At 38.9% G+C, this 15,230-nt stretch overlaps 2 protein-coding genes across 8 annotated transcripts in view; both read right to left on the reverse strand.

Moving 5' to 3' along the window:
• Positions 1 to 789: 789 nt before the first annotated feature.
• On the reverse strand, positions 790 to 10,486 carry LOC135241677 (guanine nucleotide-binding protein subunit beta-5-like). Its single transcript, XM_064312240.1, has 11 exons — positions 10,092 to 10,486; positions 9,227 to 9,363; positions 8,630 to 8,671; positions 8,254 to 8,330; positions 7,640 to 7,772; positions 5,165 to 5,308; positions 4,323 to 4,414; positions 4,072 to 4,120; positions 3,579 to 3,675; positions 2,154 to 2,320; positions 790 to 1,762 (listed from the first exon to the last, which is right to left on the reverse strand). Exons 1-11 carry the CDS (start codon positions 10,210 to 10,212, stop codon positions 1,751 to 1,753), a joined length of 1,071 nt encoding a protein of 356 aa, XP_064168310.1. The 5' UTR covers positions 10,213 to 10,486; the 3' UTR covers positions 790 to 1,750.
• An 834-nt stretch (positions 10,487 to 11,320) lies between these two features.
• Positions 11,321 to 15,230, reverse strand: part of myo5aa (myosin VAa) — a 55,653-nt gene continuing 51,743 nt past the window's right edge. For all 7 annotated transcript variants that reach the window (XM_064313670.1, XM_064313669.1, XM_064313674.1 and 4 more), the window contains one exon: positions 11,321 to 15,220. In XM_064313670.1, the coding sequence (XP_064169740.1) occupies positions 15,068 to 15,220 (153 nt within the window). In that variant the 3' untranslated portion in view covers positions 11,321 to 15,067. The remainder of the gene's footprint in view (positions 15,221 to 15,230) is intronic.

Here is a 15,230-nt window from a genome sequence, read left to right on the forward strand (position 1 = left end):
TTTGAGTTCTGACTTTAAAGTCAGAATTCTGACTTTAATCTCAGAATTATGACTTTATTCTCAGAATTCTGACTTTAAAGTCAGAACTCAAAAAAAATTTTCACATGTGACCCTAATCCTCTTCCGTATTTATACACTTTACTTGGTTATTTTAGGATAAACCCCCTTGAGATGTACCATCTCGTTTTCGAGGGGTCCTGAAAAAACACACACAAATCATTGAACAGAAAAATAAAAAAAATATGCACAAAATAACACAATGCCTCAACTACAGACATCCTCACCAATGAAATATTGCTAAAGGTTCATTTGACATAAAGAGCAGCAAGAGCAGTCTGTTGAGATGAGTGAGAAGATAATTTTTAAATGCACCGAGTGAATTCAGATTTAGTGACAGATTTCAGAGTAAGTCTGTAGGAGCCTTCCATTTAAATTCCCTTTTCTCATCTCAGTATAAACTCTTGGTACCTGAAGGAGGGGTTGATTTGAATGTCTTAGTCAGGCATATGAAATTTGTGGAATGAGAAGTTCTTGTAAATATATAAGGTCACAGACTTAACTTAACTCTTTAAATACAATACATGAGAATTGCATACTATTCAGAAAGTTTAGCAAGTATTGCTTTGATTCAATTAGAATTTTGGGATATCCCTCAAATATTTTGATTACAGTATAAACTGTAATAGGTTTAAACATTACTGAAGTGTAAATGGAAAGAAGTCAAAACATTACATAGCCTACAATATAAAATATAACCCTGTAGAAAACAAACTTTATGTCTTTAAAATATTTAAAATACCATTTAATTGGATGATGTAGACTGAGCACACAGGGAAGTAACATATTACATGAACATTCAACTTAAAGAAATGACAGATATTAGAACAATATTGAAAATTCCTTTATAGGGTACCTAAATGGTTTTACGTCTAGTTTGCTCTAGTACTGTATTGCACAGAGAGTAAATGCCAAACATTCTTTAATTATAATCTCAATCAATATCTGAATTCTACTCCAGAAAAAACTGACAGAAGGCTGAAGGAGAGATGGATTTGGTTGTACCTGTTAAACATGGAGATATAGAATTCATCCATCTGCACAGAGAAATAACTAATGCCTCTATCCAACACATTCATTGGGTTATCTTCAGCTGAAGCTGACTTTTAAACTTCTTGCCATTAACTACTGCTGAGTGGGTGGTTTCAGTTTGACCAGTTTTCTAATGTGTGGATACAATCTTTGTTAAGCATGCATTTAAATTCACATAGATCATATACAGCAATTATCCACTGTTTCTCTTTACTATCTCAGAACCAAATAAAAAAATAATACTGATTACTTCTGTTATTTAGAAATTATTTTCTATAAAAAGTAATGTAAATATCACAGGAAGGCAAATCAACAACAGCAACAATTAAAATAAATAAAACAGGAACATTACATAACCTATATTGTCATATCGTGTTATATCACTACAATGAGTGATACCAGAGGTTTCTGAATTTGCACATACTGTAGACACATCTACAATTGTTGTCGCCAAGCAACGGAAAAATATACATAGGAGAGAATATCTAAAATATTTAGTGGTGCATGGTACAAGAAAATATGCGTGTACATTATTGTGCTTCCACAGATGCACTCAGTGTGAGTCTGTTCTGCATTATTGGAGACATACAAGGGGGAGGTGCATCCTGACTAACTAAAATGCCATTCACAGGGTCCTGATCCTTCCTTCTGAGAAAACACCTTAGGCCCAGATCTGGAATGAAAACAATTAAAACATTATGCATTTACATACCTGGATATTTCATGAAGCAATTCAAGTTATAGACCTTGCGCAAGAGTACAATGGCAGTGCATCACCTGAGAATCTAGGATGAGACCTAGATTAATCTGAAACGAGAACTAAGTAAAGCTGAAAAAAGAAGCCATTGCTCTGTGGTTTTACTTCCATGAAATGGCCCAGCATGTACTGAAAACTGAACAATGTGACATTGCGTCACATAATAGCGCATTCATCCCACAGATGACTGACTCTCTCTGATCACTGGTATTGCCACACATTTTGGGGAAGTGATCTCTGGCAGCCCTGCTTCACAGGTGCAGGAAAGCCCCCACCTCGCCTGTCTCTTCACCCCCCACCCACTCACCCTCAGAGTGTTGTCCCAGGACCCAGAGCAGAAAGCCGTCCCATCCGGGGAAACACGCAGGGTGCTGACGCGGTTCTCGTGACCAAAGAGGATGGCCACCCTGGTTCCCTTCAGCACATCCCACACATTGATGGTGTAGTCATTGTACCCGCTGAACAGCAGTCGGCCTGGGAAGGGAACAGAGAGAAGCTAGCAGGCTTAATGCAAAGCAGACCAGGGTAAATCCCATTCTGTTTGTTGTTAAAATATCCCCGGTGTTCCAGATGTCTACAGAGAATACTACAAGGTTGCTTTAATTTCACTCATGTTTTGGGGAATACATTTAAAAGTACCATGAAGGTTATGGGTCATTTGCTAAGCTCTGTATTTAAATACTATTCAAAGACAGCATGGACTTTCCAAGACAACACATACTCTCTAGCAGTGTCTACCTTTTAAATAAAAATGATGGCACATTTAAACCCACGCTCACATTTTACAAGAAGACAAAAATTCAAAACTTTCAATATAACAGTGACTATATAGTTTTTATTGTGCATCACTCAAAAGGTCAATCAATGTAATCTGTTGTAAGTATAGTGTCATACAGAAATGCTGCATTTTCCCCTTCATACTCCAACATTATCTAGCAGGTCTATGAGCCATGAGGCATAGTTTTTGTGTTGACAGTTCTTGGCCATAGGTGCGTAAATTTGTGTGATTCAGTCACATATTGCCATGCACACAATAACAGTCATTGAGCCACCATGGAAACACAACTCTCAAAAAATACTTTTCAGTTTGTATCTATCAAATCAGCTATCACTGAGAGGGAAAGGACAGGGGATGTGACTAAAGGAAGAGGAAGAAGTCTGGCTCAGATTTAATTTCAGAAGAGATGTTCAGCACTGCGACAAAGTATTGCATTCAGAAGCTACGGCACAATTTTATGTCACTGGGTCTTCAGTGAAAGACGAAACCAGCTGAAAGACACTTATTACTAAGGCTTAATTAAATGGTCAAGAGTAAACAGCACATCTTTTTGACTGAGAAACTCATAAAATTAAGACATGTTCAAATACCAAGGTGTCAAATTGCATGACATGACATCATCTGATGGCAACACTGATGGCATACCTAGTCTTGCACCTGTATCAAGTGACAGGTCAGTGTTCCCATAGAAATGAAATTCCATTCATGCCCAAATCATACTGTAAGATTTCCTCCTAGTTTTTTATATGGTAGATGAGACTGTTTGAGCACATAGGAGGTAAAAGTGCTGCTTTTCACCTTAGCTGTCAGTTCATATTCACTCAGACAAATACACACATGCACATACACACGCACACGACTACAACAATGGGGCCACAGTGAGACTGTGTACACCAGTGCTCAGTTTTTGTTCTCGAGAGTATGTCCTGCGCGCCAGATTCAGTCAGCCCTCACCACTGAGAGAGAAGTCCACACTGGAAGCTCCGAATATGATGCTGTCTTTGGAATAGATAGCCACCTCTCTGTCCGCCCGCAGGTCAAACAGACGACACTAAAACAACAGGGTTACCAGTAAAACCAACCCACACACTTTCATTTTTACTTCACAGTATATACGTCAAAGCTGTTCAGCTATCAAACCTGTTAAATGCTATTAAACCTGTTAAACCTGTTATAAGGGAGAGACTGACTATCTGTGTGGATGCATGCATGGTTAATGGTCAATGAAACATATGAAATTTGAGATTTAACATTAAATAATAGAGTTGTAAATAAGAATGTAAAGCATACATGAATAAATTCTCTTTTTTGTGACACTTATGATTAAAAAAAGAAAAGCAAATGAAGAATTGGAATGTTGGTGACCCTTATATTAAAAATAAAAATAAAAGAAGAGTAACATGGAGATGAATGGTAGAATAATGGGAAGAATGTGAAGATAGCTCACAGTAGCATCATCAGAGCCCGAAGCAAAGGCATCACCACTGGGGTAGTACCTGGCGCAGAATGAGACAGAAGAGAAACACTCAGTGATTAGTTATATGAGGTACAGCCTCAAGCAAGCCCATAATGGCATCTTAAGTAAAGGGGTTTAAAAAGCTCAATAATGAGGCTGAAAAAAGAACCCATTGCTCTGTGGTTTTACTTCCATGAAACGGCCCAGCATGCACTCACCTGAAAACTGAACATCTAACTCACCTGATACTGTTAATGTCTGACTCGTGAGTCTCAAAGGACTGAACACATTGGCCAGAACGCATGTCCCACACATTGGCCTTCTTGTCACAGCCCTGCAGGACACACAGGAATTGCCCTCAGTTGCTGGGTCTTCATAATCAGGTAATCAGGGAACAATTTTGACACAACGGGGAGTTGTGGGTAGGATAAAACAGGTCTGCACAGAGACATAGCCAAGGGGATTGAAAGAACCAGAACCCCCCCCCCACCCCAGTCAACATTCTAGCCCACCCCCTAAATGAATTTGTGACTATGCATTTGGTTCTGCAGAGCACCAGGGCACGTTGCTTCTTGTGTACAGCACTTTGGTCAACGCCAGTTGTTTTAAATGTGCTTTATAAACAAAATTTACCTGAGCACAACTTGCTTACACTAATGCCAGGCCATTATGAGAAGCGGCTGGATTTGGACTAATATGGCTTTGAGTTTGGACTTGATTGGCTCTATAGATTAAATGATTGGATTGGATTTGTTTGTATGTTTTTCTTTTTTTGGAAAATGTTTATTGAATCAAATTGGAATTGAATAGAATTGGAATTGGTTTGGATTTGATTGTATTTTGAATTTGGATTGGATTTGGATAAAGATTTGGATTTCAAATTTGATTTGGTAATTGGATTTTGAAATTGCTTTTATTTAGATTAGATTAAATAAAAGAGGAATTTAGCCCCCCCAAAAAAAAAAACGGCATTATAAAACTTCCTAAGTTGACACATTACATCTCCAGGAAACCGAACACAGAGAAGTGAAACTGTCTTCCAGATGAGGGAAAATGTCCCAGATGAGGGGAAAATGTCTCTCACCCCTGAGACAAAGGTGTTGCCGGTCTCTGAAGGGGCCAGGTCCAAACAGAGGACATCTGCAGCGTGGCCATGGAAACTCTGCAACAGCTGCCCGCTCTCCACATCCCACAAGGCGCATGTCCCATCTCCACTTGATGTCAGGATCTGAGCACAGCAACAAAATAAACAATAAACACACACACACACACACATACACAAACACACGCACACACACACACACACACACACATATATACAAACACACACACACGCACACAGAATATAAATGTGTATATTAAACCACATACAGTGAGTTTACTGCCCCCTTAAGGTGCATACTTGTCTTACAACATTTGGCCTTTCAACATAAAAAAACCTGTTTTTGTCTAGTATATCTCTCAAAACAGCTGCATATACCATCGTCAAGCTGATACATGTTCTTCAAAACACACTTTTTTTTTAGTTTTGGTATAAAATATCAATAGGAAATGAGTCATGGCAGAATTTAAAAAATTTTCCCTGAGACCTCATCAAAATGGTTCTCTTAAAACTTAAATGTATGTCTCCTTCTTTTGGGTGCTTGTGCTCAAAACAATTCAATGACGAAGAATTGGACTCATGAGCCGTGGCTTTATAATTTATTCATTATTCAGAATTATTTAATTTATTTTGGAATGTGTCCAACAATTCTGAAAGCAACTGCAGTGACTATCTGGGATTTTTAAAGACTGTTACTTGGGGAACCTCCACCAGCCCTTTCTGTTCATGAATATTCCTGTACAACCCACACAAACAAGTCTCTCACTGAAACATTAGAAACCTGTGAGCAGCTTTGAGGACACTTCCAACTACAATGACATTGTGCTACAAGAAGTCATTTTTTTTCTAGCTTACTGTCTTTTACTGGAATAATCCAACTAATGTATGCTTATGGATTATTACAATGATTATTACTATTTATTTGCTTACACAAAATGACTTGCATGGTTTACAAGTATAGGATTATTATTTACACATTACACCAGGAATTTAAACAAAGCAATTCCATTTTTCCCCAAACCATCACTGACTTTTGCTACATGTACACTTTTGCACATCCTTTGCTTAAAAGCTGGAAAAACATTGAAAATCTAAGGTTTTTTCTAAAATCAGTGTTACCATTATTTATTTTATTTGTTTTCATCTATACAACCTTCTCTGGTATCTGTCCTTCCTTTGGGTCCCAACATTGTTGGATAAGTGAGGGATTATTAAATAACCCTTGGAAAATGGGTTTTTTGACCATTAGTGAATGACTAATCAAATAGTAAGCCTCTGACCCACATAACCGCACAGACAAGAGGATGCAGTGCTATTAATATACAAGCACAGACTGAAAACCAGTCAGTCTTTATCACACAAAAAACTTTGTACACTATGTGACCACATCCCTCTTTTTTGTTTCAAGCTGATTATATATAAAGCCCCCACACTAAATGCACAAATACAGTCCATGATGTCACAATGTATAAGCCTGAGGACACAGCACGTAACAGCCCTGAGGTTGAAAGCTCACTTTCAAGACTGCAAGAAATTCCATTATGCTCAAGTCCACATCTAGTTAATTCACCAATGAGATGGACAGGATGTTGAATAAGAGGTATTCCCAAACTGCAAAACCTACTTACTGCTTTTTATAATGGCATGCACTTCACAAACAGATATTACAGTCTGAAAATGTATCAAATCATCACATCTGACAAGGACAAGAACATATTTACATTATTCATATTTACATATTGGTTAAAGAATGAACCATGCTTCCTGTTCAAATTTGTAGAGTCCTTAGCTATGGTTCTGATAAAGGCTGCCCAAGGACTATAAATAGACTCACAATGGTAGGCCATCACACATGAACCAATGCAGCTTCAAAAGGTTTCCTGCTGTGAATTAATGAAGGCATGGGAATCTGTTCCTCAGGCATTTCAAATAAAAATCAGCATGTAGTCCGTTAGTGAGCATCTGGGCCCGGGGTACAAGAATTAAACACTACTGCCCTCTGAAAAGGTTTTGGATGCCTCAGTTGTTTTGAAAAGGAAATAAAGCCCAGAGGTGGGTAACCCGGCTTCAAAGAGTAAAAAGACTGACCATGTATTTGCTCCATCACCATGCACTAAACCAGCTGATTCTAATTAGCATAACTCTTCAGCATGATAGGAGAACTAATTATTGTAATCAGCTGGTTTAGTTCATGTTGGTGGAGCAAATACATGGTCAGTCTTTTTACTCTTTGAAGCCGGGTTACCCACCTCTGATAAAGCCTTATCACTAATAGCTTTTGGCAAGGGATACATTGATGAGATATGTACTAAATATGTCGCACAAACTGAAAACTAGTGACTGTAGAGTTTGGAACTGAATTAATGGCACTGGCTATGGATGAATGAGGAAGCAGAAGAGAGAGCAGCAGAGCAAACATCACTGCTTTAGCACAGGTCACTGCTACCTGCCCCTCACCTGCATGTCAGAGTTAGTGAAGCTGCAGGCAGACAGGTAGTTGGTGTGCATGGCAACAGACTTCTTCTTGGAAGCAAGGTTCTCATTCTTGTCCAGGGAGAGGGGGTACACTGAACACTTATTATCCAGTCCTCTTATTATCGAGAGAGAGAGAAGAGGGGGGGGTGGGGGGGAAGTGAAAGAGAGAGAGAGAGAGAGAGCAAGAGAGAGAGGGGGAGGGGGAGAGAGAGAGCTTAAAACATTCAAATGTAAGGATGGCAATAGAAAAAGGAACTAGTCTGTAATGCAAATTACAAAATGTGACCTGTTACTGAATATGCTATCATAAATCATCATCTTCCATGGGAGAAAAACTCATGCTGTCCCTATTTACCAGGCAAACCACCTTTGCGATAATATGGGGAATTAACTAGCTAACTAACTAGTCACACAAGTTGCAATTAAGTTTAGCTAGTGTATCGTAATAGCTACAGTGTGACAAATCATATAGCAAACTAAAATACTGATATTTAGCCAGAGGATATTCCAGGCCAGAGAGAGGGCTCAGGCACAGGAGGTTGGTCTGTCTCTCTTCTGTTCTGATTCAGCTCTGGGATAAAAGACAGGACATTTACCCACAGGCCACTGCACAGCCAGAGGGGGCGTAAGCACAAGCCATAACCCATGTGCATGGCATGGTCACTGCATGTTCCTGTAACACACGCGCACACACGCATGCACACATGCACACACATACACACACACACACAAAGAGTTATGTATAAGGTTTATTTTATGCCAAAGAATTTCTTTTGTACTTAATCATCAATATGACCATGCAATTACACATTTTTTCTGTGCAGACTAGTTTCTGTGGAGAACACACCATCTGTTTAGACACATATATGACACTTGGAGTGTTTAGACTCTCTATATGGGGACATAGTTTTTTCCTTATAGCATTTGATACATTGTATTGTCACATGCTGTTGATTCCAGATTGCAGCTCACCTTATTAGTAGTGAATCCGTCCCATACAATCACTTTTCCATCCTAAAAAAATTACAATGTAGCTTCAAATTAGAAAATGTTACAAAAAATGTAAGAAAAAATCCATACATAAACATATAAACATAATAACCAAAGTTAGTATACCCTGTCAAAAGTTATTTTAGTATAGTGTAATAAATCACATATTCTGAGATTACAGGATCTCCAATCTGAATATGACAAAATATTGTACATATAAAACTAAATACAACGTGGTTTTTGAAAAAATAATTTGCCAAAATGACTGCTATGATAATTAGGTATAGATAATATACAAATATAATCCAATTAAAGACATATGAGTGAGTCGAAGGGAAAAAGGTTTTTAAAAATTACATATTAAGGAGCACCAGCACCACTAACATCAGCACCCTGGACAGAGGTGTTTATAACATCGATTTAAAGTACCAGACAGCATTAGTTAGCACTACGGTGTCGCCTGGTCAAGTGTTAAGGCCATGCGGGTCTGGACTCGGTTGCGGAAATTCAGAAGAAAAGGAAGTGGCGCTCGTGTGGCGTGGTACACCGTCATGCCCACACACCGAGTAAGCTTATTACCTGTGAGGAGCTCACGATCCTTCTCTTGTCCCGGCACCAGTCCATGCACAGAACTTTGTTGCCATGTCCCTTCAGCGTCCTTCTCGTCTTCATGACAAACTGACCGAGCGGGTCCATCCTCTCCGCCACCTGATGCACTATTTGGTACACAGGGAGAGAAGAGCATCGCATCTTTATCTCGTATTCTTTCGGTGCGAAAGTGCCACTCATGCCACACTACATATTGCCTACTCCGGTTGCTATAATTAGGATGGATATGGGCATTTAGGCTAGCCTATATGCTCATACCAGATGCGTCAATGCACTCTTTTTGTTATAACCCACATATTTGTCATAGGGTTTGATTTGCGATTTATGTCAGTATAAACTGGAAATGACATCTGCGTATTCTGTAACTGCTCCACAATCAATGACCACCCTTCTCCTCTACAGTAGAGCATCGTAGAAGAAACGAAAACGATAATGTCCCATCTCGCAGATTTGGCACAGATTTATTCAGTTTAATCCAATATGGGGAAAAAAACTAGTCTACGTTTGACCTTTAAACCATTTACCTCTTATATCCTGCTTATATCCCGTGTATCTACAACGATAACTCGCCTGTCTACCCCACAGTTTCAGGGAAAATATCAATAGCCTAAGCTCGCTGCTAGAATTAGACAACAGTAATAAACGTCTTGATGCAAAACCCATGATTAAGGACCAACATTCGCTTTAAAACGACCCATAATTAACACAGCAACGATTAAGGATTTTAAGTGAACATATTTAATACGAATACGATGTTAATGTTGGAAATATGACTGCTCCATTATCTCAGCAGAAATATGCTTCACGAGGCCGCGCTGTCCTGCCCAACACTCACATTCGACATCGTGCAGTTTTGCTCTCTCCTCCTCCAGCTTTATCTTCAGGGTGTCGGACTCCGTTTTCAGCGTCGCAAGGGTCTCGTTTGGCTGCAGTTCCTGAGTAGCCATTTTTGGCATTAGAAGGGGCTCTGTAGATGGAACTGTTTTGTTCTGGTCTGCCGGTTAAACGCCCGTGCGGTGCGATCCCAGCTGAAGCAAGTGCACTGACGTCACAGGAAAGATGCTCAATCAAGTACACAAGGCCAATCCTGCTATTTTAATAAATTAGATATGTCAAATTAAAGTAACAACGTCAATTTTGTACATTCACGGTAAATACACTGAAATTTCTAAAATGTTGTTAGAGTACATTCCTCTTAAGAGAAGACTGTTTGTGAAACATCAAGAACACAGTATCACTCAACGTGCCCTGAGGCAGATGTTTCACCTGCTTAGATACTTTCCATCCACAACGCGGTCACAGCGCGTTGTTTTCGCAACAACCGGTTTGCGCTCGATTTTCCTACCTTGTCAGATTTCCATTTCATTATCAAGTGCGTTGACAAATCACAACCTATTATGTACTATTATATTAATACCGGTGAGAGTGGAATAAACTTTTTGGGGTCTAAAGAGAACTGAGGTTGTGTTTCTGCATCTGCTTTGCTTGACTAAAGCTTCTCATGGTTTAGAAGCATGCTCTGCGTGTGGTGGGATGCATCGGCTGATGGAATGGGAGTATTGTGTACCAATGGCTAAAGCGACTTCCTCAGGTCAACTTAGAGTACAACTGATGGACAAAGAACTATAAGTGCATTCTCAGTCTGAAAAATATACAATAAAAAGGCTCACTGTGGTAAAATATTTTGAGCAATGACACAATTTACAAGGTATTTACGAAGATAAATGACAAAAAAGGCTTGCACAAATGATCTTCATTTGAAAACTGTATACCAGATTTGCTTAACCAAGAGAATATTCTGTAACTCTGATTTGGACCGCAACAACTACAGTACCTCATCCCACAGTTTCTAACATACCCTTCATAGTGTGCACTCACCATTCCAGCACACATTCTGAAATTTCAATTTTCTAATCACGTTTTCTTTTGTACACCAAATGAAAAGGTCACTCTTAATGGCTATGGCTAACTTTTTAATGAGCTGTAAAGAAGATAAATTTCTTTAAAATGGTGTAAACGGAATCTTTTGGTACATCTTGAAAAAAACAACAACACAAATGCATGTACAGTGCTGAATTCCTTTATTTGTCTATACAGATTTGACAGTTCTTGTACCTTAGTACACATATTGTATAGCGGACACAGTTACCAATTACAACTACTGTGAACTACTAACAGTTTAAATCTTCACATTCGCTGTTCCTCAAGGAACTGTCTCTGGAACATCGGCCAGGCAAAACATGTCCTAAAGAAGCAGGTTCATATTTTCAGCATAATTGTTTTACTCTTATTAGCATCTCTGAACTATTTACAGTTTATTTAGCATGACGCTGTCATGGATGCCCAGATTTATGGGAGAGAAGCTGATTTTACGGTGACGTGAACAGTTTTACGTGAAGATTTCAAATCTGTTAGTTACTTCAATCTGTTAGTCCAGACCCTCAATATGTATCCATTTATATGAAGTATTTATGAAATGAATGATGCCCACACCATCATTTATCTAACTTAACTGATTGGGTTGGGATTTAAACATCATATTCTTAATTTCCTGTTTGACTGAATTATCTGTTATTATCTCCTGTTACATTCTGTTCTGTCACCATTTCCAAGATGGCCCCCAAAATCAATATCACAGAGCCACAAAATGATTGCAGGTGCAGAGCGCGGTTTACAGAAGCAAAGTCTGCCCTAGAGACCTGCTGCAATGTAGTTATTTTGCATGGAACAAGGTGACGTCAAAATATTGCTAAGACACACATGACAGTAGTTACCAATTTAGAAAAGCAAAGGAGAGTACAGCAGACATTGTTATGGGAGAAAATACAAGCCAAAAATTTAAAACCAAGATATTTCAAAATAGTTGCTTTAGACCACAGTTAGGTTTATTGGACAGCCAATTAGCAATGGTACTTAGCAATTAGCAATGGTACTGTTGCAAAGAATTTCGCGTACAGTTTTTTAATTAGGCAATGCAACTTACTCCCAACAGTCAGCTAACATCCACACAAATTCAAAATTTAATGCAGTGATCCGAAAATATCAAATTTTAAAATGATAGCTTTCACAATTTTTTTTTCTACCAAATAAACCAATTTAAACCAATAGCTCTAGCAAACTACTATCACTACTGTTTATTGGGATTCCTCAGAAAAACTTAAAAAGTGCATGAACAAATACTGTTGAAGGTTCACTGGGGGGTAATTTACTAGGCTGAACACATTCTAAGTTCTTTATCTCAGATTTTACCATTCTTCCCAGACTGTATTACATATCCTCTACACCCCCCCCAGGGATGTTACAAAATACTGCAGTCAAAAACAATAACAAAATATCGTCATATGCCAGATATACCATTATTTCATAAGGCTGTATGCAATGAATGTATTGCAAATAATACAATAATAAATTAGATATGAATAACTGAACAAAACCAAAAGCAGCAAAACCGATAGTTTAAATACAGTATTTTCCAGTAGCATCCAATTTTTTCTATTTTGTGGATACACGCAGGCACACACATACACACGCACAAACAGACACAGACATACAAACACACAATTTTAAAGGATTCCTTTTAGCCAATACCATACATTGTTTTGCCAGTTCACACAATACCCTAACATAATGACAAAAGGCAAATTTACAATAGATCATTGGTGGTCCCAGTGACATTAATAAGGGCTCATATTGCACACCAAAATGGTCAAGATATGAGTAGCTCTGGTTAAAAAAACATTAATATATGGATCAACGCACTCATTTTAAGCTGCAAGGTTCAACACATATGAATCTGTACATTGCATGGGTCACAATGGGTAGTATAAACACTTAACGTTTTGCCTACAAAGTGGAGCAACATACTGCACAGATGGGTGATGGATGACGCACATAAAGCCATGGGAACCAGAGGATGACTAAGGCATGGGATGGCATAGGCTCACTTTATCTTCTAGTCTTTACAGACAAAAGGATAGCTAGCATGATCAAAACTGCACGTCTTTGGGTAAAAGGTTTTTGTGTATTACTGTCTGTGGGTGTCGCCAGTAAAACTAAGAGCTTGCAGGTTCGTTTATCACTGACTGCATAGTACGCTAGATATGATCACTGCTATGTCTCACTGAGTGTAATATTCAAAGGCGAAAAAGGGTTTGATTTAGATGGAGCTGCTATGTTTCTAACTAAATAAATACAGCATGTAAAGCAAGCCTCCGGCAACCGCTACATAAATTGTTATGATGTGTATTTTTCCTATATATATTATAGAATAAGGAGAAAGTTTAGCATTAGTTCATTCTACATTGACTGTGCTGCTGGCATAAAAGCTGACGGCATTCATCACAAAAGCGGTTCTGTACGTTCAAGGTAACGCATCTAGCCTGTCAAAAGCCAGGAGCCTAAACAAAGCAAAATAAATACGGGGGGAAAAAGCCATACAGTTCTGTTTGATAATATCATTCAACAGTACATGCACCCAAAGTGATTTTAGTTTTCAGGTGAAACACCTCTTTTAACAGTTTCTGAAAGACAGAATAAATAACTGAGGCTGTTTAAAACATCTAAAGAGAAATCAGTCAGTCAGTAACTCGAGGAGAAATATCCAGTGTGCGTTTGTGCTTAGACAGTGGATTCCATGGTAGAGCAGGCCCAGAATGCAGGCAGTGAGGGGGCCATCCTCACAGTGGTGGTGTAAGGCATTAGGCTTTGGGGAGACATGTAACAGTGGAAACCGCCAACAGAATCAGTGACAATGTAAATCACAAATATGTGCACAAGTACACACAAACGCACAAGCGCACACACACACACACACACACACACACGTGCATGTACTCTAGATCTTAAGGTTATAGATCCTTGACCATCCCAGCAGACACTATGAAAGCTCAGAAATGATTTCAGGCTCTACCATGGGCCACAAGCCTTGACTCCACAATTTTGTGAACAGGGACAGTTACATTTGTAATAATCAAGCTTAAGTCCGAGTTGTAAACAGTATTGATATTTAGGAGAATTTAACTTGAAATCTATATGCCACAGTGCATAAGTACTATATTCTTGGATATGCAAATTACACAAAACACAGCTGCTATCTACTATAAGTGTGCTAAGTAAAAACACAATACCTGTGGTAACAAATAAACATCTATGTTAAATAGTTCACTAGCGGACCTTTTATTAAATTATTCTACACATTTTATCTCTTACGAACATAAATATATGACACATTACACGATATGCCACCAGTTTTCCTTTTCCAGTTGTTGAAATGATTCAGAGCACAATCAAACCCAGCATGTTTCTTTCTCAGGGAAAAACAATTTCCAAGGTAGAGATTTTCAAGGTAAGATTCAAAAGAGTATGTGTGATATTTACACATAATATATATAATAAAATATAAGCATTGTGGCACAGGCATTGAGCATTGTGATGCATCGGCCAGAACACTGCCAAGCTAAGCAATGTGTAAAAAAATGAAAATGAATACATCAAAACACATGACCATGGTCCTTCACTGAATCTGGGTTTAGTGTACCATCCATTCCTATAAGAGGCCAAGAACTGAGAGAACCTGAACACACGCTACCACTCATAACAAATAATACACCGGACCTACTTGGTGATTAAAGTTGGCTGCTAAGGGGACACTCAAGACAACTGCATTTATCCTCACCCTTTAATAACTGATTACTGTGACAGAGAGCTCTGTGTGAGGAAGCCCAGATTCAGACTGCCTCTACACGCGTGTGAGGGAACCCAGGTTCAGACTGCCTCTACACGCGTGTGAGGGAGCCCAGGTTCAGACTGCCTCTACACGCGTGTGAGGAAGCCCAGGTTCAGACTGCCGGGGATGTGGATGGACTCCAGGGCCAGTGAGGAAGGGTTGAAGGGGAACGTGACGGGGTAGATGATCTTGGTGTCCATAAGCAGCTGTGGCGACTCCTTCCGGTCCCGTAAACGAGTCTGATAAGGA

Source organism: Anguilla rostrata, chromosome 16 (genome assembly GCF_018555375.3).
Source record: "Anguilla rostrata isolate EN2019 chromosome 16, ASM1855537v3, whole genome shotgun sequence".
NCBI lineage: Eukaryota > Metazoa > Chordata > Actinopteri > Anguilliformes > Anguillidae > Anguilla > Anguilla rostrata.